Raw genomic sequence first — 21,715 nt, forward strand, 5'->3', positions numbered from 1 at the left:
GGGGCGATAGATATAGGACAGATGTCAGAGGCAGTTTCTTTACTCAGAGAGTAGTAGGGGTGTGGAACGCCCTGCCTGCAACAGTAGTAGACTCGCCAACTTTAAGGGCATTTAAGTGGTCACTGGATAGACATATGGATGAAAATGGAATAGTGTAGGTCAGATAGGCTTCAGATGGTTTCACAGGTCGGCGCAACATCGAGGGCCGAAGGGCCCATACTGCGTTGTAGTGTTCTATGTTCTATGTTCTATCTGCTGTGCCAACCCATGACCCTCTATCCAACCCCCATGGCCACTCTTGCCCCCACCAACCACTCTTTCTCCTTACCCTATTTATGCCAACATACCATGTATCCTGAACACCTCCTGGATAGTTTTGAAAGAGGGACAGTTATTTAACAGTCCTTTGACAGCTGGACAGTTCCTTGACAGCTGAATGGTTCTTTGGCAGCTGAATAGTTTGTTAACAGGCGGGTGCCCTGGGGAGTGGGAGTGGGCCTTGGGGGGATTGTGGGGAGGATGTCATGTTGCAAGGGTTTGGGCCTTGGGGTATGGGAGTGAGACTCAGGTCTGGCGGGGCTGAGATGAGTCGCAGTGGGGATGTGGGGGAAATCCATTGGGTATGTTGGGGTATCTAGTGGGTTGGAGATTATGGTCGGGGCTGGGGGGTGTTCTGTGGGGGAGGGGGGAGTAGTTGGGGCGGTGTTGGAGCGAGTCCCCTGGGGAGTTAGTGGGGAAGGGTATGAAGACCTCTGGGATGTCAGCGAGTGGGGTGGGAGAGCCCTGGTACTACGGGGAGTTGGAGAATCCCTGGGGAGAAGGGGAGGTTTGGTGGTGGCGGGGGGGGGAGATGTTCACCAATGCAAACCAATTGCCCAGGGGAAGTTTGCACTCCCAGACAACTGCTCTGCTAATCTGGGAACTTCCGAAAGGGAATCCCCGGCGCATTCCTGGAGTACCCATCCGAATACAATGCTGGAGAGCTCAGGGGTACTGGCCCATTACGTATTCTAACCGTACCCTGCATCTCTAAGCAAATAACCTGAGGATGTATTTCATCCCTTACTTGTTCGCCCTCAAACCCCTGGCCGTGGAATGCTTCGCGTTCCCCCTCTGTAGCAGGCTATTCTAGAGTAGGCCATTCGGCCCCTCGAGCCTGCTCTATCATTCAGCCAGATCTGATTGTGCCTCACTCCACTCCACCTTCCTGCCTTCCCCCGTAACGTTTGACTCCGGTGTCCATTAACCACTCAGCCGTGAATACATTCGCTGACCTAGCCTTCTCAAACTGTGTCCCCCGGTTTCAGTCTTGTCACAAACAGAAACATTCTCTCAACATCCGCCCTGCAAATTCCTCTCTGGATAGAATCATAGAATCACTATAGTGCAGAAGGAGGCCATTTGGCCCATCGGGTCTATACCAGCCCTCTGTACGAGTGCCCTACCTCAGCCCACTCCCCTACTCAATCTCCACAACCCCACTCAACCTAAACATCATTGGACACTAGGAGGCAATTTATCACGGCCAATCCACCTAACCCGCACATCTTTGGACTGTGGGAGGAAGCCGGAGCACCCGGAGGAAACCCACGCAGACACAGGGAGAACGTGCAGACTCCACATCCGAGGCCAGAATTGAATACGGGTCCCTGTGAAGCATTGTGATAGACCCCCCCCCGCTCTCTGTTTCAATAAGATCACTTCTTAGTTGTGTAAACTCGAATGGGTCGAGGGCCAATCTGCTCAGCTCCTTCAAGATAGCCCCTTCATTCCAGAAATCAGTCGAGTGAACCTTCTCTGGCTGCTTCTCGTGCAATTATATCTTCCCTTGTGTCAGGAGACCAAACCACCTCCGGATGGCATCTCCCGAAGACCATGTCCAACTACAGCAACACTTCAATTGCGATTTTCCAATCCGCTGGAAAATTGCGCTTTGTGAAGCGTTGCTGCCAAATTATCTGCCTGGTTATTGTAGCCACTGCGGCCACAGGAAGTCAGAGGCTGGGAACTCCATGGAGAGTAACTCACCTCCTGACTCCCCAAAGCCTCTACACTGCCTACAAGTCAGGAGAGCGATGGAATACTCTCCACTTCCTTGCATGAGTGTTCCTCCAATGACACTCAAGTGGCACGACTGCATCCAGGACAAAGCAGCCGGCTTGACTGCGCCCCCTTTCCACCAACATAATCATTCACTCCATCTAACACTGGCGCACACTGGCATCTAGCGGTAAGAAGAAGGTGAATAAACACATGGGTTTTACTCCTGACTTGGAGCTATCACTATTCCTTCACTGTCACTGGATCAAATCCCTCTCTAACAGCACTGTGGGTGTACTTACACCAGATGGGCTACAACACTCCAAGAAGATTCATCATCATCCTGAGGACAATTAGGGATGGGCAACAAATCTTGGCCATCGATCTCGGAGTGGGACTCGGGGAATACAAGCTCCCTCGCGAGTGGGCAGAGGGCCACCCAGGAGGGGCTCGCAATTCCGCCTAGTAAAAGCCGGCCCCGACTGGTACCGTTGTGATCGATCGTCCCGATTGAGACCTTTGTGTTGGTTTATTAAATACTGTTTCTCTTGCCTCTTGGCCCTCCTGAACCTTTGTAGATTTGAATCCATTTTGTCACAGCGTTATTCCGAACCTCTGGATTGGAGCTCCCAGACCTTCCCTCGTGAGGGGACAACATGGCTTTACAAAGGGTGTTTATTGTCCACTGTGATTGGCTTTCCTATTTGTTGGTGTGAGGAATGACGTCAGTCCAATGGTTCTTTCTTTTTCTCTTTCAGAACCGGACACAGCCCCAAGCAACATAACCTTCCTGTACAATGGCAGCGCTCTGTTCTTCGAATGGCTGAAACCATCGACAGGCCTGAATGGCGTCCTCCAAGGATACAAGGTGGCTTATCAGGACCAAGACAACGCTCAGGTGAATGGCCTTCATAGTTAGCACTTCCCTCCCCCACCCCCACCCAAACAGCCGTGACCCCTCCCCACACCCGCCAAACAGCCCTCGCCTCTCCCCCACACCCCCCAAACAGCCCTGGCCTCTCCCCCATCACCCCAAACAGCCCTAACCCCTCCCCCACGCCCCTCAAACAGCCATGACTCCTCCCCCATCCTACCCAAACAGCCCCTCATCGACAGAATTATGAGGGGCTTGGACAGAGTGGATAGTCAGAAGCTTTTCCCCAGGGTGGAAGAGTCAATTATAGAATTTACAGTGCAGAAGGAGGCCATTCGGCCCATCGTGTCTGCACTCGATTACTAGGAGACATGGGTTTTAGGTCCGAGGGACAAAGTTTAGAGGAGATGTGCGAGGGAAGCTTTTTACACAGAGGGTAGTGGGTGCCTGGAACTCGCTGCCAGAGGAGGTGGTGGAAGCAGGAACGATAGTGACGTTTAAGGGGCATCTTGCCAAATACATGAATACGGATGGGAATAGAGGGATACGGACCCAGGAAGTGTAGAAAGTTTTAGGCTAGACGGGCAGCATGGTCCGCGCAGGCTTGGAGGGCCGAAGGGCCTGTTCCTCTGCTGTACTCTTCTTTGTTCTTCTTGTATGATACATGGTAAATGGTTCCATATGGTGGAATGTTCTATATGGTGTATGGTTCTATATGATGGATGGCTCTGTGGTATATCTCGTCCCTTGCCTCAACAATAGAATTTGCTCTGGAACATATCGGGAAAAGTAAGGACAAGGCAGATCCAGGACAAGACAGGGACAGGAGACAAACAGCAGAGATAAACATGCCAGAGATGCTCAGGGCACCTTATCCTGCCACCATCACCTCTCATATCTCACAGTCCCGTTGTGACATTGACCAGTTACCGGAACCAATTGTGACCTTCACCAATTTGGTATATTCTGGCCTCAGAGCTGAATCTGAAACCCCTCTGTACCATGTAGTCAAATAGGTCAGCACCAATCACTGCCCAATCCTACAAATGGCCACTCGAAGAGGTGAGGAGGCCTGTTATGGGCCAGGGTCTAGAGAACCCCAAAGTGTATAATGGAGTTCACCTGACCCACGACCTTTAATAGATTATGGTATGGGCAGCACACAGCCCACTCTACAGGTGTGGTACAGCAGAAATGGAAACGTATTTTTTTAAAGCAAAACAATGTTTATTCTATGAACTCAAGTTAACCTTTTTGAAGCATACAGTGAACATCTCAGCAACCATCAATTCAAATACAACCCCCAAAGAATACAACACTAAGTAATCCTTAATAACTTCCCAAACAACATCCAGACAAAAGAAACACCATTTAACAGAAGCACATCAGGTTTACATTCACTACTGAGAACATTTATAATTCTGAATTCACCAAATGATCAAGAGATAGTCTTTTGATGGCAGAGAGAACAGCAGTACACCTGCTCTGTCTGGCTTCAGCTCCAACACTGAAAACGAAAGTAAAACACACCCTGCAGCCTGCTGAATAACGAAAGTAAAAAGATGACAGTAAAAAGGGTAAAATTGCCTTTAGTGTCCATAGTTGCCCTTAGCGTTGGGTGGGGTTACTGAGTTATGGGGATAGGGTGGAGTTGCGGGGTTGGGTAGGCTGCTCTTTCCATGAGCCGGTGCAGACTCGCTGGGCCTTCTGCACTGTAAATTCTATGTAAATTCTATGTAAATCACCATTTGTGGGTCACTAGAAAAGGCACATCTGCCCAAGAAAGTGACTATTTAAAATGTTGGTGCAGATTTTCCCGCTCACGTCCTGCCTGAGTTTCTCAACAGTTGCTGTCGGAGATATCGGGTCTTGTTGCCTTTATCCAAGGAGCTGTAGTCTTCTGCTGCAATTGATACCCGATCACTTCAGACAGACACCTGCATTTTCAATGTATCCCTCTGTTTTTTTTCAGGTGATTTTGGACAATGGGATGAGGGAGAACATCAGTCTGGAGGTTGTCCTGCCCGTTACCAACTTGACCATTTGTGTGGCGGCCTACACTAAAGCTGGAGATGGTCCCTGGAGTCACGCTGTCCACGTTTCCATCCCCAGCCCAGGTGAGATAGGCCACCTTGACGATCTTGTTCCAGCCGGTTCCTGAGCAGCCGTGTGTTGTTTTCTGTAAATGGATGGCTTTGATTTTGGAGTATTTCGTGTGTGGTTTCCATGGTCTATTCTTGATGGTGAACCGGCCCATTCTTTGTGGCCACTTAAGGTACGGGCCTGGAAATTGGGATGAGAGTTGATGGCTGGCGTGGACAGAATGGGCCGATGGGCTTGTTTCCGTGCTGTTAAAACCCTCTGGCTCAGTTACCCCAACACCAGGCAGGCTGCAGAATGCCACTACCATCCCCAGGGTGGAAGGGTTGGTGGGTGGGCAGCAGGAAGGCCTCTGTGCCTTCAAACCCGCTGGTAAGGAAGCATAAAATCCAGCTCACAGCGTGGTGGGAATCTGGAACTCTTCCTCCGCCCCTCCCCAAGAGTCCAATTTCCAAACCTTTATCAGGCACAGATATGAAGGAAACTGGAATCAATTTGCATAAATGGGATTAAGGACACAGTTCAGTGATGACCGGACATGGACGTCAGGCTGAAGTGTTTGAATGGTCTCCTCCTTTGTATTTCCTTCAAGTGGGATTTCCCCAGCCCCCCACTGGGTGCTCTGCAGTGGCGGACGCAGCCTGTCATTGGACGGAGGTGGTATCTTCCTGTGCCGCTGCTGTCAACGGGGCTTCTCGTTGGTCGCACCCTCTGCCGCCGGGAAACCCACGCCTGGGGGGTTGGCATCGACATGACCAGAGGGTCCTGCCGGCAAGGTTTGCCGGAAAATCCCAACCGTAGGGCGGCACGGCGATTGGCACCGCTGTCGCAAAGCACCAGGGACCCGGGTTCGATTCCAGCCTCGGGTCACTATCTGTGCAGAGTCTGCACGTTCTCCCCGTGTCTGCGTGGGTTTCCTCCGGGTGCTCCGGTTTCCTCCCACAGTCCAAAGACGTGCAGGTTAGGTGGATTGGCCGTGATAAATTGCCCTGTAGTGTCCAAAGGTGTGGTTACGGGGATAGGTTAGGGGAGTGGGCCTAGGTAGGGTGCTCTTTTGGACGGTCAGTGCAGACTCAAGGGGCCGAATGGCCTCCTCCTGCACCATACACATTCTAACGTCTATGCTTCTATGATTTGTAAAAAACATTAATTTGAAATACCCAAATATTTTTTCCCCAATTAAGGGGCAATTTAGCGTGGCCAATCCACCTACCCTGCACATCTTTGGGTTGTGGGGGGTGAGACTCACGCAGACACGGGCAGCGGTGGTAGGTGCAACTAAAGAGAAGCCCTGTTGACAGCGGTGGCACAGGAAGATCCCATCGATGGCCAATGGCGGGCCGTGTCCAATGCCACAAAGCAAGGCGGCGGGGAATTGAAACTCCACACGGACAGTGACCCGGGGCCAAGATCGATCCCCGGGTCCTTGGCGCCATGAGGCAGCAGTGCTAACCACTGCGTCACTGTGCCACCCCGAGTTGCTTCTATGACAATAGAAGCTTCTGTCTCAAGCTTGTCAGTTCCGCAAATTAACTTGTGCCATGTTTAATTGTTCTTCATTTTCACTGTGAGACACGTCAGGATATTTTTTGTGCTTCCTTTGACAGAGAGCACAAGGGACATGCAGCAACCAATAGGTAAGAGGCCAGTTTATGATCTTGTGGTCCAGTTGGATATAATGCGAAACGAGGCATTGCAGTCGTATTTGAAGTGACATCACTTTGAGCTGGGTGTATAGGTTCACAGGTCACTGAAAGGGGCAATGCAGGTTGGCGCTTCGCCACTGCACATGCGCGGGTTGGCGCCACCCCCGGTCCGCGCCAGGATGTAAGGCTGGGGGGCCAGGATCGGTTGTCCCCGCGCCCATTTGGCGCCGTCGTGAAACGCGACAGCGTTCACGATGGCGCGAACACGTAGTCTCCATTATGGAGAATCGCGCCTATAGTGTTCAATTCTGGTCCCCACACTACCAGAAGGTTGTGGAGGCTTTGGAGAGGGGACAGGAGGTTTACCAGAATGTTGCCTGGTATGGGGGGCATTAGCTATGAGGAGCAGATGAATAAATTCGGTTTGCTCTCACTGGAACGATGGAGGTTGAGGGGCGACCTGATAGAATTCTACAAATGATGAGAGGCATGGACAGAGTGGATAGTCAGAAGCCTTTCCCAGGGTGGAAGAATCAATTACTAGGGGGCATAGGTTTAAGGTGCGAGGGGCAAAGTTTAGAGATATGCGAGGGACGTCTTTTACACAGAGGGTAGTGGGTGCCTGGAACTCGCTGCAGGAGTCGTCCAGTACTTCCCCGGAGCGGAGAAACTACGACATCTTCTTCGCAGTCTGCAACATGTCATCGATGAAGATGAACATCTTGTCAAGGTCATCCCCACATTCCCCACTACTTGCTTTCAAACAACCGCGCAACTTCAAACAGACCATTGTTTGCAGCAAACTACCCAGCCTTCAGAACAGCGACCACGATACCACACAACCCTGCCAGGGCAATCTCTGCCAGACGTGCCAGATCATCGACATGGATACCCACCATTACACGTGAGAACACCACCCACCAGGGACGCAGTACATACCCGTGCGACGCGGCCAACGCTGTCTACCTCATACGCTGCAGGAAAGGATGTCCCGAAGCGTGGTACATTGGCGAGACCATGCAGACTCTGCGACAACGGATGAATAGACATTGCGTGACAATTGGCAGGCAGGAATGTTCCCTTCCAGTCGGGGAACACTTCAGCAGTCAAGGACATTCAGCCTCTGATCTTCCTGTGCCGCAGTGTTGTAATCAGAGGTTGACGGGTGTTGAGGTCAGAACAAAGAACAAAGAAAAGTACAGCACAGGAACAGGCCCTTCGGCCCTCCAAGCCTGCGCCGACCATGCTGCCCGTCTGAACTAAAATCTTCTTCACTTTCGGGGTCCGTATCCTTCTATTCCCATCCTATCCATGTATTCGTCAAGTCGCCCCTTAAATGTCACTATCATCCCTGCTTCCACCACCTCCTCCGGCAGCGAGTTCCAGGCACTCACTACCCTCTGTGTAAAAATACCACCCTGGAGTCTCTTTCACGTCCACAGAAGCGCCTATCTGTGCCCCTGACTATAGAGTCCCCAATGACTATTGCTCTTCTGCGCTTTGACCTTCTCTGTGAACATCAGAGCCAGCCGTGGTCCCACTGCTCTGGCTGCTGCTGTGTTCCCCTGATAGGCTATTCCCCCAGACAGTATCCATAGCGATATACCTGTTCGAGAGGGGGGACAACCACAGGGGATTCCTGCACTGACTGCCTGCCCCTTCTGGTGGTCACCCATCTCTCTACCTGCACCTGGGGTGTGACCACATTTATATAACTGCTACCTATGATGCTTTCCGCCACCTGCACGCTCCTAAGTGCATCCAACTGCTGCTCCAACCGGTTGCTCCGGTTGGATGCACTTCCTGCAGATGAAGCCATCCTGGACGCTGGACGCCTCCCGACCTGCCACCTCTCACAGTCAGAGCACTGCACCCCTCTAATTGACATTGCGTTAATTCATCAGTAAATTAAATTAAAAAAAAATGTTTTAAAAAGTTACTGTTAACTATATGTTTCCCAGCACTAGATTTTCTACATAAATATTTCTACTAGATTTGGGAACAAGGTTGAAGTTGCACCCTCAGGAAACTCTCCACCGTTTGTGTTTCAGGGAAAGCGCTCCGGAGCGGATCTCTTGGCACTGGTGGTACGTGGTGATGGCGGGCGCGGTGGCCATGCCTCTGCCGTCTGCATCGCTCTGCTGTCGGCCACCGCAGGAAAAAGAATGTTCGAATACCCGGGTTGAGAACACTTTTAACGTTCAATGACATGACCGAGGGGGGGGGGTGGAGGGGGGTGGGGGGGGGTGGGGGGGGGGGGGAGGCTGGGGGGGTGGGCTGGGGGGGGGGGGGGAGTCGGGGGGGGGGGGGGGGCTGGGGGGGGGGGGGGGAGGCTGTGGGGGGGCGGTGCAGGCCGGGAGCAGAGGGGTGGTTGTCGGAGACTGCCCGACTCGCAGTCACAGCAGGAGTTGTAGCCTGTTCGAGGTGCTGACAGACCGGCAGCTGCAACCCTCAAACTACTTCCATAACCCTCACCCTCCTAACCCTCACCCTCCATAATCCTCACAGTCCGAACCCATCACCCCCCCAACACACCTCACCCTCCAGATCCACCTCACCCTCCATCCACCTACCCTCCATACACCGCACCCTCCATAACCCTCACCCTCCATCCACACTCACCCTCCATCCACCTCACCTCCATCCACCTCACCCCCATCCACCTTACCCTCCAATCCCCTCACCCTCCATACACCTCACCCTCCATAACCCTCACCCTCCAGCCACCTCACCCTCCATCCACCTCACCCTCCATCCACCTCACCCTCCGTAAACCTCACCCTCCGTAACCCTCAACCTCCGTAACCCTCACCCCCCACACACCTCACCCTCCGAAAACCTCACTTTCCGTAAACCTCACCCTCCTGTAAACCTCACCCTCCGGTAAACCTCACCCCGTAACCCTCAACCTCCGTAACCCTCACCTCCATAACTCTCAACCTCCGTAACCCATCACCTCCGTAACCCTCACACCTCCATAACCCTCACACCTCCATAACCCTCAACTTCCATAACCCTCAACGTCCATAACCCTCAAACTTCCATAACCCTCACCCTCCATAACCCTCACCCTCCATAACCCTCACACTCCGATACCCGCACCCTCCATACCCTCACCCTCCATAACCCTCACCCTCCATAACCCTCACCCTCCATAACCCTCACCCTCCATCCCCCTCACCCTCCATCCCCCTCACCCTCCATCCCCCCTCACCCTCCATCCCCCTCACCCTCCATCCCCCTCACCCTCCATCCACCCTCACCCTCCATCCCCTCACCCTCCATAACCCTCACCCTCCATACACCTCACCCTCCATCCACCTCACCCTCCATCCACCTCACCCTCCATCCACCTCACACCTCCATAACCCTCACCCTCCATAACCCTGCACCCTCCATAACCCTCACCCTCCATAGCCCTCACCCTCCATAACCTCACCCTCTATAACCCTCACCCTCCAGTAACCTCACCCTCCATTAACCGCACCCTCCATTAACCACACCCTCCATGAACCTCACCCTCCATTAACCTCACCTCCATAAACCTCAGCCCTTCCAGAGTGGTACTGTCATGTCCTAACCTCCATCTTAATTGGCCTCATCCACCAGCTGCTCTCTGCTCACCCCCTACCTTGTCTGATTTGAGGTCTCATTTCCACTTTGTCAATCCCGCCAGAGCTCTCCCCTCCCTATCTCAGTGATTCCATACCTACATCCTCCAAGATGTCAGCCTTTGTCTAATTTGATGTCGAAAGCATTCTCCATTTTAACCGTTCCACACCACTTGACCCTTCTTTTGGCCAGTAACTCACCATAGTCCCAGATGGTTGTTGGCTTTTGATGGGGGGAGCTGACTGGGTTGGTGTTTAACCTTGAGAAGGTTCGGCCTTAACCAATAACCTCAGCCAGTACGGGGAATTGAACTCACGCTTGCCTTGCTCTGCATCATGAACCAGCTGTCTAGATAACCGAGCTAAATCAGCCCCCTCCGCTGAGTGGATGTTGTGCTGCCAATATCCATTTGTGGAGTGTTTCAACTATGAACATGAGGTAAATCCAGCAGAGCCCCTCATGGAAATGTAGCAGATGGAGAGGACTCACCAACAGTCGCAACACACCCACAGCCAGGAGCAGATACCATTTCCTGAGACACTCAGGGTGCGCCTCAACAGACAGGCACAATCGCTGCTTGCCCCTATTGTCTGCCGAGGGACCCGGGTTAGCACTGCTGTCTCACAGAGCTAGGGACCCGGGTTAACACTGCTGTCTCACAGAGCCAGGGACCCGGGTTAACACTGCGTGTCTCACAGAGCCAGGGACCCTGGTTAACACTGCTGTCTCACAGAAGCCAGGGACCCGGATTAATACTGCTGTCTCACAGAGCCAGGGACCCATTAGCACTGCTGTCTCACAGTGCCAGGGACCCGGGTTAACATTGGGCTGTCTCACACTGCCAGAGGGCTCAGTTAAACACTGCTGTCTCAGTGCCAGGGCCCGGGTTCACACTGCTTGTCTCACAGTGCCAGTGCCCGCGTTAACACTGCTGTCTCACACTGCCAGGGGGCCAGTTTAACACTGGCGTGTCTCAGTGCCAGGGACCCGGGTTAGACACTGCTGTCCTCACAGTGCCAGTGCCCCTCGTTAACACAGTGCTGTCTCACACTTGCCAGGGACCCGTGGTGAGCACTGCTGTCTCACAGAGCCAGGACCCGGGGTTACACTGCTGTCTCACAGTGCCAGGGACCCGGGTTAACACTTGCTATGCCATCACAGAAGCCAAGGAGCCGGGTTGACATGGCTGTCTCACAGTGCCAGGGGACCCAGGTTAAACACTGCTGTCTCACAGAGCCAGGGACCCGGGTTAACACCTGCTGGCCTCACAGAGCCAGGACCCGGGTTGAACACTACTGCTGTCTCACAGTGCCAGTGCCCGCATTAACACTGCTGTCTCACAGTGCCAGGGGCCCAGGTTAACACTGCTGTCTCACAGTGCCAGGGGACCCGGGTTAGCACTGCTACCTCACAGTGCCAGGGACCCAGGTTAGGCACTGCTGTCTCACAGTGCCAGGGACCTGGGTTAACAACTGCTGCCTCACAGAGCCAGGGACCCGGGTTAACACTGATGAGGCTGTCCTCACAGTGCCAGGGACCTGGGTTAACATGCTGCTCACAGTGCCAGGGACCCGGGTTAACACTGCTGTTCCTCACAGTGCCAGGGACCCGCGTTAACACTGCTACCTCACAGTGCCAGGGACCCGGGTAGCACTGCGTGTCTCACAGTGCCAGGGACCTGGGTTAACACTGCTGCCCTCACAGAGCCAGGGACCTGGGTTACACTGCTGTCTCACTGTGCCAGGGACCTGCGTTAACACTGCTGTCTCACACTCCCAGGGACCCGGGTTAACACTGCTGTCTCACACTCCCAGGGGCCCGGGTTAACCGCTACTGTCTCAGTGCCAGGGACCCGGGTTAGCACTGCTAACCTCACAGCGCCAGGGACCGGGGGTTAACACTGCTGTCTCACAGTGCCAGGGCCCCGGGTTCAATTCCTGCCTCGGTGACTGTGTGGAGTTTGCAACGTTCTCTCCTGTGTCAGCGTGGGTTTCCTCCTGGGTGCTCCGGATTCCTCCCACAGGCTAAAGATGTGCAGGTTGGGTGGTTTAGCCAGGATAAAGTACCATCAGTGTTTCATTATGTGCAGGTTAGATGGGACTACATGGACAAGCTTTGTGGGGGGCGGGGGTGGACCTGAGTAGGGGGCTTTTTCAGTGGGTCAGTGGCATCACAATGGGCTGAATGGCCTCCGTCTGCACTGCAGGGATTCTACTATTCTGTAACTAATAAACAACAATATACGAACAACATGAAAGAGAATACAATTTTTTAAAATCCACTCTTTGATTCTTTCCCGGGTGTTTGATTAGTGTACTCTTTGGGAGATTAAGCTTTAAGTACTGGAAACTCTCGCACAAACAAGGGAAATTGGCAACCGGGGAACACCTGTTGGTTGATGAGGTGCTCGTACAATACTTACTCTCATTGATTGATTGTGCTCCACAGTGAAGCCTTCGAGCCCATGATCGAGAGAGGGGAGCTGGTGGTGCGGTTACCGAGTGAAGAAATCGTACAGCAGGAGGACGAACGAGGCCACAATGTGAGTAACCCACGTTAACATAACAGCAACGCTTAACCTCATTGACCTGCTCCGAATCAAAGAAAAAGTTTTGAAAAGCCTTGAGCCTGCACACAACATGTAAAAAATTAGGATGTCTGAGGTGCAGACTATTGCAAGACGCTGAGGCCTTCACTTCAGGCTCTTCAAATATTGGTGCATTGACACTTCAGCGTTGTCTCCGTCTCCTGGGTTGTGTTAAATTAGGCCCTCATACCTCATAAAACTTTAGCCCTTTAACTCATAATCATGGACAGGGGAATTTTATAGAAGTAACATTGAGCAAATCAGTCGGGAAAAGGCTGCAATCCATTTTTCTGGCTGTTTTTTTTCTGCTCGATGATCTGAGCTGGCAATCAGCCCCCGATGAGAACATAGAACAGTACAGCACAGAACAGGCCCTTCATGTTTGCGCCGAGCCATGATCAGCCCTACTCAAAGCCCACGTATCCACCCCTATACCCGCAACCCACCAACCCCCCCCCTTAAACTTACTTTGATTAGGACACTACGGGCAATTAGCATGGGCCCATCCACCTAGCCCGCACATCTTTGGACTGTGGGAGGAACCGGAGCAGCCCGGAGGAAACCCACGCACACAGGGGGAGGACGTGCAGACTCCACACAGACAGTGACCAGCCGGGAATCGAACCTGGGACCCTGGAGCTGTGAAGCATTTATGCTAACCACCATGCTACCCTGCTGAGGGAGTTAGAAATTTCTGTGGCGTGTAGGCGGTTCTGCAAAAAACACAAGATTGACGTGAATTCAGTTAAAATCTTTGCGACAAGAATGTGTTCAGTGGAAAAAATTGCAAGTTTGTTGGCTGGTTGGTGTTGGGAGAGTTGAAAGAGTTTGTTGACTCTTCAGGAACCCCAGCGGTGCTCACACCGGGAGAATTTGATGACCCTGAACTGTGCTGGGTGGCAAAATCAACAACCCACATTGATCCTTGCAATTTGAATTGGAAGTGAGTCCGTCCTGGATTCCTGTGCTCGAGTCTCGGAATAGGGATCAAACTCAGATCTATATTCACTCCAAGAGACACAGAACAAAACGACATCAGGGCCCCATTCCCAACTAGATTGAAGTCAACCAATTTGACAAGGGTCGTCTCATTGGACCAGTGACCCTTGATGGTTGCTGGGTTAAACAATTCTGGTTAATATCCGCAGCCCTGTCAGCAGCAACCTCTTTAAACGGTTTGTAACGCTGATATTGTCACAGTAAGAGTCACCGAGGTATGGGTTATGATTGTGTCCTCATCGCTCAGAGCTCAGCATTGTGTCAATAAAGCCGCACACCATTGTCATCAGGAAGTGGCTAATTCTGAGCAGAAGACAGTAAATTAGAAGAGGCCCAGAGTAAATACAGCGAACAAACAAACAACACCGCAGTAAACACCGCAGGTAAACAACACCCGCAATAAACAACAGTGCAACAAACAACACTGCCAATAACACTGCAACAACAGCACTGCAACAAACAGCACTACAACAAACACTGCAACAAACAGCACTGCAAACAAACAGCACTGCAACAAACAACACTGCAACAACACTGCAACGAACGCACTGCAACAAGCAGCACTGCGAGCAAACACTGCAACAAACAGCACTGTAAAACAAACAACACTGCAACAAACAGCGACTGCAACAAACAACACTGCAATAAACAACACTGCAACAAAACGCACTGCAACAGCAGCACTGCAACAAACAACAGCTGCAACAAAGAGCACTGCAGTAAACAGCACTGCAACAAACACTGCAACAACAGCACTGCAGTAACAGCACTGCAACAAACATCACTGCAACAAACACACTGCAACAAACACACTGCACCAAACAGCACTGCACAAACAACACTGCAACAAACAACACTGCAACAAACAGCCTGCAACAAACAACCTGCAACAACACCACTGCAACAAACAGCACTGCAACAACAGCACTACAACAACAACACTGCACCAAACAGCACTGCAGTAACAACTGCAACAAACAGCACTGCAACAGACACTACAACAACAGCACTGCAACCAACAACACTGCACCAAAACAGCACTACAGACAAACACACCTGCACCAACAGCACTACAACAGACAACTGCAACAAACAGCACTGCAACAAACACTACAAACAAACAGCACTGCAACAACACTGCAACAACAGCACTGCAACAAACAACACTGCAGACAAACAGCACTGCAACAAACAACACTGCAACAAACAACACTGCACCAACAGCACTACAACAACAACAACACGCAGTAAACAGCACTGCAACAAACAGCACTGCAACAAACAACACTGCAACAAACAACACGCACCAAACAGCACTACAACAAACAACACTGCACCAAACAGCACTGCAACAAACAACACTGCAACAAACAACACTGCACCAAACAGCACTACAACAAACAACACTGCACCAAACAGCACTACAACAGACACTGCAACAAACAGCACTACAACACACTGCAACAAACAGCACTGCAACAAACACTACAACAAACAGCACTGCAACAAACACTGCAACGAACAGCACTGCAACAAACAACACTGCAACAAACAGCACTGCAACAAACACTGCAACAAACACTGCAACAAACAGCACTGCAACAAACAGCACTGCACAAACAGCACTGCAACAAACACTGCAACAAACAGCACTGCAACAAACACTACAACAAACAGCACTGCAACAAACAACACTGCAACAAACACTGCAACGAACAGCACTGCAACAAACAACACTGCAACAAACAGCACTGCAGTAAACAGCACTGCAACAAACAACACTGCAACAAACAATACTGCAACAAACAGCACTGCAGTAAACAGCACTGCAACAAACAGCACTGCAACAAACAGCACTGCAACAAACAGCACTGCAGTAACAGCACTGCAACAAACAGCACTGCAACAAACAACACTGCAACAAACAGCACTGCAACAAACAGCACTGCAACAAACAACACTACTGCAACAAACAACACTGCACCAAACAGCACTGCAACAAACAACACTGCACCAAACAGCCTGCAACAACAACACTGCAACAAACACTGCAACAACAACACTGCACCAAACAGCACTACAACAGACACTACAACAAACAGCACTGCAACAAACAACACTGCACCAAACAGCACTACAACAGACACTACAACAAACAGCACTGCAACAAACCTGCAACAAACAGCACTGCAACAGACACTACACAACAGCACTGCAACAAACAGCACTGCAACAGACACTACAACAAACAGCACTGCAACAAACAACACTGCACCAACAGCACCAACAACAACAACACTGCACCAAACAGCACTACAACAGACACTGCAACAAACAGCACTACAACACCTGCAACAAACAGCACTGCAACAAACAGCACTACACAAACAAACAACACTGCACCAAACAGCACTACAACAGACACTACAACAAACAGCACTGCAACAAACAACACTGCACCAAACAGCACTACAACAAACAACACTGCACACAAACAGCACTACAACAGACACTGCAACAAACAGCACTACAACAGACACTGCAACAAACAGCACTGCAACAAACAGCACTGCAACAACACTACAACAAACAGCACTGCAACAAACACTACAACAAACACTGCAACAAACAACACTGCAACAAACCACTGCAACAAACAACACTGCACAAACAGCACTGCAACAAACACTGCAACAAACAGCACTGCAACAAACAGCACTGCAACAAACACTGCAACAAACAGCACTGCAACAAACACTACAACAAACAGCACTGCAACAAACAACACTGCAACAAACACTGCAACGAACAGCACTGCAACAAACAGCACTGCACAAACAGCACTGCAGCAAACACTGCAACAAACAGCACTGCAACAAACAGCACTGCAGCAAACAACACTGCACCAAACAGCACTGCAACAAACAGCACTGCAACAAACAAACAACACTGCAATAAACAGCACTGCAACAAACACTGCAACAAACACTGCAGTAAACAGCACTGCAGTAAACACTGCAACAAACAGCACTGCAACAGACACTACAACAAACAGCACTGCAACCAACAACACTGCACCAAACAGCACTACAACAAACAACACTGCACCAAACAGCACTACAACAGACACTGCAACAAACAGCACTACAACAGACACTGCAACAAACAGCACTGCAACAACACTACAACAAACAGCACTGCAACAAACACTGCAACAAACAGCACTGCAGTAAACAGCACTGCAACAAACAGCACTGCAACAAACAACACTGCAACAAACAGCACTGCAACAAACAACACTGCACCAAACAGCACTGCAACAAACAACACTGCAACAAACAACACTGCAACAAACAGCACTGCAACAAACCACTACAACAAACAACACTGCACCAAACAGCACTGCAGTAAACACTGCAACAAACAGCACTGCAACAGACACTACACAACAGCACTGCAACCAACAACACTGCACCAAACAGCACTACAACAAACAACACTGCACCAAACAGCACTACAACAGACACTGCAACAAACAGCACTACAACAGACACTGCAACAAACACTGCAACAAACACTACAACAAACAGCACTGCAACAACACTGCAACAAACAGCACTGCAACAAACAACACTGCAACAAACAACCTGCAACAAACACCTGCACCAAACAGCACTACAACAAACAACACTGCAGTAAACAGCACTGCAACAAACAGCACTGCAACAAACACTGCAACAAACAACACTGCACCAAACAGCACTACAACAAACAACACTGCACCAAACAGCACTGCACAAACAACACTGCAACAAACAGCACTACAACAAACAACACTGCACCAAACAGCACTACAACAGACACTGCAACAAACAGCACTACAACAGACACTGCAACAAACAGCACTGCAACAAACACTACAACAAACAGCACTGCAACAGACACTGCAACAAACAGCACTGCAACAAACAACACTGCAACAAACAGCACTGCACAAACACACTGCACAAACACTGCAACAAACACTGCAACAAACAGCACTGCAACAAACAGCACTGCACAAACAGCACTGCAACAAACACTGCAACAAACAGCACTGCAAACAAACACTACAACAAACAGCACTGCAACAAACAACACTGCAACAAACACTGCAACGAACCACTGCAACAAACAACACTGCAACAAACAGCACTGCAGTAAACAGCACTGCAACAAACAACACTGCAACAAACAATACTGCAACAAACAGCACTGCAGTAAACAGCACTGCAACAAACAGCACTGCAACAAACAACACTGCAACAAACAGCACTGCAACAAACAACACTGCAACAAACAGCACTGCAGTAAACAGCACTGCAACAAACAGCACTGCAACAAACAACACTGCAACAAACAACACTGCACCAAACAGCACTGCAACAAACAACACTGCAACAAACAACACTGCACACAAACAGCACTGCAACAAACAACACTGCACCAACAGCACTGCAACAAACAACACTGCAACAAACACTGCAACAAACAACACTGCACCAAACAGCACTGCAACAAACACCTGCACCAAACAGCACTACAACAGACACTACAACAACAGCACTGCAACAAACACTGCAACAAACAGCACTGCAACAGACACTACAACAACCCACTGCAACAAACAGCACTGCAACAGACACTACAACAAACAGCACTGCAACAAACAACACTGCACCAACAGCACTACAACAAACAACACTGCACCAAACAGCACTACAACAGACACTGCAACAACAGCACTACAACAGACCTGCAACAAACAGCACTGCAACAAACAGCACTGCAACAAACAGCACTACAACAAACAACACTGCACCAAACAGCACTACAACAGACACTACAACAAACAGCACTGCAACAAACAACACTGCACCAAACACACTACAACAAACAACCGCACCAAACAGCACTACAACAGACACTGCAACAAACAGCACTACAACAGACACTGCAACAACAGCACTGCAACAAACAGCACTGCAACAAACACTACAACAACAACTGCAACAAACTACAACAAACAGCACTGCAACAAACACACTGCACAAACAGCACTGCAACAAACAGCACTGCACAAACAGCACTGCAACAAACACTGCAACACAGCACCACCAAACAGCACTGCAACAAACACTGCAACAAACAGCACTGCAACAACACTACAACAAACACTGCAACAAACAACACTGCAACAAAACACTGCAACGAACAGCACTGCAACAAACAACACTGCAACAAACAGCACTGCACAAACAGCACTGCAGCAAACACTGCAACAAACAGCACTGCAGCAAACAGCACTGCAACAAACAGCACTGCAACAAACAACAACACTGCAATAAACAACACTGCAACAAACACTGCAACAAACAACACTGCAGTAAACAGCACTGCAACAAACAACACTGCAGTAAAAACACTGCAGTTAACAGCAACTACATAACCACACCAGTAAACAACACACAGTAAACAACACTGCAGTAAATACCGCAGTAAGCAACACTGCAGTAAACACAGAATTCATCTGAATTTGGAGAGGCAGGGAATAATCAAAAGCCTTTGACAAGGTCGCACCTGGAAGACTTATAAAGAAGGCAAATGCACATGGGTTACCTGGTCACCTGATAAGATGGATTCAGAATTTTCCCAGCTCCTCCAATGAATAGAATCCTACCGATTTAGTCTCTCCTCATACACAGTCCTGCCATTGCAGAATCAGCCTGGTAAACCTTCGCTGCACTCCCCCCCATAGCAAGAACTTCCTTCATCAGGTAAGGACACCAAAACTGCACACAATACTCCAGGCCATTCGGCCCATCGATTCTGCACTGACACCCTACCTAAGCCTAATCCACGCCCCATCCTCCTAACCCCACGTAACCTTTTGGACACTAAGGGGCATTTATCATGGCCAATCCACCTAACCTGCACATCTTTGACTGTGGGAGGGAAACCGGAGCAACCCGGGGAGAACGTAAAGACACCGCACAGCTATCACTTGAGGTCGGAATTGAACCTGGGACCCCGGAGCTGGAGGCTGCAGTGCTAACCACTGCTCCACGATGCTATTAACAATCTGACGGCAGTGTACAGGTTGGATATAGTCCCATAATGGGACTGCTGCAGAGGCAGTCTGACTTTGTAATGCTCCTGGCCATGCGTTTGTATGCTGCATATTCTAATCCACAAAATGTTCATTTATGTTGGTTCCCACACTCCCCCTACTGGAGCGAGAGAGGAGAGACAGAGAGAGAGGGAGAGAGAGAGCACTGATTGGGCCTAATTGTAGGCTTCCCATCTGAGATTGGAAATTCCTCTCCCTTGTAAATGTTGTTGTACAAACCGCAGCCTGGTTTTACTGTTAGTTTGTCTGGAGTTAATACATCGTTTATCACATCTGCCCCGTTCTCAGGAATTTGAACATTCCATAGGCAGCCTGACCTCGGATTCTTTCCCCTGAATGGTTCACACCACAACTCGCAGCCAATGAACAAATGTTAATGCTCAGCGAGGCTAAAAGTAAATGATGCGTTGGGCATCTTTTGTTTGCGACGTTTGGAGTTGTTGCGAGCCCCTGGGCCGGGCGAACCCCACTTGACCCAGAGTCCAACAGTATTGAATTGGCCAATAATACTGGGAAAAATACCCAACTTTAGCTGCCCAATATTAGTCACCAGGTTGGTAAATGTAAACACGATTACTGTTTGCTTATGACATTTATGAAATATGCAGCAAGTACAACATGGCTTCGTCAGGGGCAAGTCCTGTCTGATGAATTTAATGAGTTCTTTGACAGGTAGTGGATGAGGGTGGTGCAGTGGATTTATATTTCGACTGTCAGCAGAATTTGATCCGATCCTGCTCTGCCGCTCTCGTGCTGCACTTGCAATGGGTCAGCATCAGGGGGCGCCGGGAGCGTCGCTTTCTCTGACCGTCTGGGGGGTACACAACTGTGGACTGATACCTGACTAGGTCACCGGCGAAGTCTCGGATACCTGGGTTTCCATTTCCGAGTTGGAGTCTACCACCTCTCATCTCGGTGTTGGTGGGGCCCCCAGGCCTCCATGTGCCAGGGGAGTGGCTGGAAGACGGTTCTCTGAAGGGGTGAAGTATCTTAATGCTGGTTCTCTGCTCCTGAGGTGGTCAAGATGCTTCCGCACCATCTATTCGCGTCTGTACCGGTACGAAACCGGGCCGTCTGTTGTACAACCGCCCCCTGTGTCCACCTGGAGTCCCAACCGCCCCTGAAGTTGCGGACGTAAAGTGCGCCCCCTGGTTTGAAACTCCTGGATTTACCTCTGCCTGACCCCTGACCCTGTTGAACTTTCCACCACCATATCAGGGAATCTGAGGCAGAGGCGGGTCCTGAGTCACCGGCCCATCAATATCCCATCGGAGCTACGCCAGTCGCGGCATGCGGCGTGGTCCAATAGCTGAACATAAATCTTGCCAGTCGCGTATCCACGGACCCTGTGGTTGTTTCCTCAGACCCCTTGGAAGGTGCGGCTCCCTGTTACTCTTCAGAAACCATCCATCGCTCTGGAATGGGGGGAGGGGGGGGGGGGGGGGGGGGGGGGGGTGGGTTTGGGGGGGGGTGGGGGGGGGGGTGGGGGGGGGGGTGGGGAGGGAGCCATGTTTTGACCAGCACCTCTGGAATGTCGTGGGTGCGAAACAAAAACCCGGAGTTTCTCACCATGGCCTTCACGTGGTGGACGGCACCCGATGCACTTCCAGTCTTTGGAATGTCACCGTGAGTAGAGACATTGAGCCCTGGGAAGGTCCAGTGTCCGGAGTGGCGCCCCATGGCCTGCC

At 50.6% G+C, this 21,715-nt stretch overlaps 1 protein-coding gene across 1 annotated transcript in view; it reads left to right on the forward strand.

The window, feature by feature from the left end:
- LOC119957700 (tyrosine-protein kinase receptor UFO) overlaps positions 1-21,715 on the forward strand; it is a 157,907-nt gene that overhangs the window by 107,459 nt on the left and 28,733 nt on the right. The window contains 7 exon segments of the mRNA XM_038785765.1: positions 2,799-2,938; positions 4,887-5,031; positions 6,622-6,715; positions 8,712-8,776; positions 8,779-8,827; positions 12,721-12,766; positions 12,768-12,813. Coding sequence (XP_038641693.1) covers positions 2,799-2,938; positions 4,887-5,031; positions 6,622-6,715; positions 8,712-8,776; positions 8,779-8,827; positions 12,721-12,766; positions 12,768-12,813 — 585 coding nt within the window.

This window comes from Scyliorhinus canicula, chromosome 27 (assembly GCF_902713615.1).
Source record: "Scyliorhinus canicula chromosome 27, sScyCan1.1, whole genome shotgun sequence".
Lineage (NCBI taxonomy): Eukaryota > Metazoa > Chordata > Chondrichthyes > Carcharhiniformes > Scyliorhinidae > Scyliorhinus > Scyliorhinus canicula.